Below are 1748 nucleotides of genomic sequence, written 5' to 3' on the forward strand. Positions count from 1 at the left end.
GGCCTCAACAGGTGGTTGTGGTTTTTTCTTCTTTTTCTCTCCTGTCGCAGAGGCAGTAGGCTTTGGTCTCGGTGACCTAGGTGTTGTAGCAGGGATAGGTGGTGTTGCAGTCATGATGTTTCCTAACCCTCTCTTCAAGAACTCTTGTTCAACTTCTGCCCAACTCGGGTAACCAGACATACAGCAACACACTCAGCTCTTTAAGCGCAAAAACACATAGCAAATTCTCAAGGAGCAAATTGTCCAAGTGTGGAGCGGGGTGCAATATTTATAACCCGATTCGAATTCAAAATGTTAGTTTCCCCACAAATCTTTCTCATAAATGCAATTTTGGCGGCAGATTCTCCCAGATTTGCACCTTAAATGCATATTCCCCACTCCTTTTAACGGAAAAATCGTTGTCAAATCAACTATAGTTGTTCCAACTGTCATTTTCTGGGCAGGCCGCGCGGCAATCCTCCTTTTGGCGCAACTACTTTGTCGCAGTTTCCACCTACGCGATCTTCCAAAACATCGTGCAACCTTCCTTCTTTGATAAAAATTTTCCTTGGCAGAGTAGTTTATAGTCATGTGCTTTCTTTCAACTACTAGAAGCACTAAGACTTTCCTACGGCCATGTAGTCATTGCGCAGGGGCGGGATCGTCCCTATAAACCTTCAACCTGTTCCCATTAATTCTATCAGGAAATGTCTCCCCATTCAACTTCGCGAACTGAAATGCGCCACCATCCGAAATATCCTTAATTACATACAGTCCGAGCCAATGCATATAAAACTTCCCCATAAATTTGGTAAACTTGATATCATACATTAGGACCAAATCGCCATTTTTGAAGGTGCACTGCTTGATGTGACGATTATGCCATGCCTTTTCTCTAGCTTTCTGTACATGTTGATGAAAGCCAACCAAAAAGTGGTCTTCCTCTAACGCCAGCAGTTGTGTTAGGCGTTCCTCCATGATGTCATGATCTGTCATCTCAGTTATTATTGCGATCCTTAAGCTGGGCACTATGTATTCCATCGGCATTACTGCTTCTTGTCCGTAAACCAGTCAAAAAGGTGTTTTCCTAGTCAATTTCTTACAGGTAGTCCTATATGCCCATAGAACCATTGGTATGCGCACATCCCAATCATTCCTATTAACATTACAAACCTTTGTGAGGGCATTCTCCAATATCTTGTTGAAAGCTTCGACAGTGCCATTTGCCTGGGGGTGATATGGCATACTCTTCTGATGGTACATCTAGAACTCCTCTATTAAAGCAGTGATTGTCTCATTCAAGAAGTGTGACCTTTTGTCACTCATCAGAATCTTCGAGCATCCAAACCTTGACAGAATAAACTCGAATATGAACTTCGCACCAGTGTTCGTGCTGCAATCTTTCATAGGTTGTGCCTCGGCCCACCTAGTTAAGTATTTTGTCGAAGTGATAATATAATGTGCTCCCGTATTTTTTCGCAGTGGTTGAATAGGTCCAACAAATTCAATTCCCATTTATCAAATGCTTGTAATGTGGCCTGTGGATTTAATGGAAGTTCATCCCTGTGTGATGGTCTCTCTGTCCTTTGACATGCATCGCATGTACTACAGTATTCCTTGGAATCTTTATGTACCATTGGCCACCATAATCATGCGCGTAGGATTTTTTACGTAATAGCCTTACCTACATAGTGTCCTCCAGCGACACCAGCATGTGCTTCAGCTAGAATATTTTGTCTTTCATATTCAGGAACATATCGGGGTATAAA

General features: G+C 42.5%; 1 protein-coding gene across 1 annotated transcript; it reads right to left on the minus strand.

Moving 5' to 3' along the window:
- Window positions 1-621: 621 nt before the first annotated feature.
- On the minus strand, window positions 622-1026 carry LOC149163709 (uncharacterized). Its single transcript, XM_089429236.1, has one exon. The coding sequence runs from the start codon at window positions 1024-1026 to the stop codon at window positions 622-624; it is 405 nt and encodes a 134-aa protein (XP_089285362.1).
- Window positions 1027-1748: the final 722 nt, after the last annotated feature.

The sequence above is a fragment of the Pinus tabuliformis genome, chromosome 5_1, assembly GCF_031772625.1.
Source record: "Pinus tabuliformis cultivar Carrire ecotype Pingquan chromosome 5_1, CPIR1, whole genome shotgun sequence".
NCBI lineage: Eukaryota > Viridiplantae > Streptophyta > Pinopsida > Pinales > Pinaceae > Pinus > Pinus tabuliformis.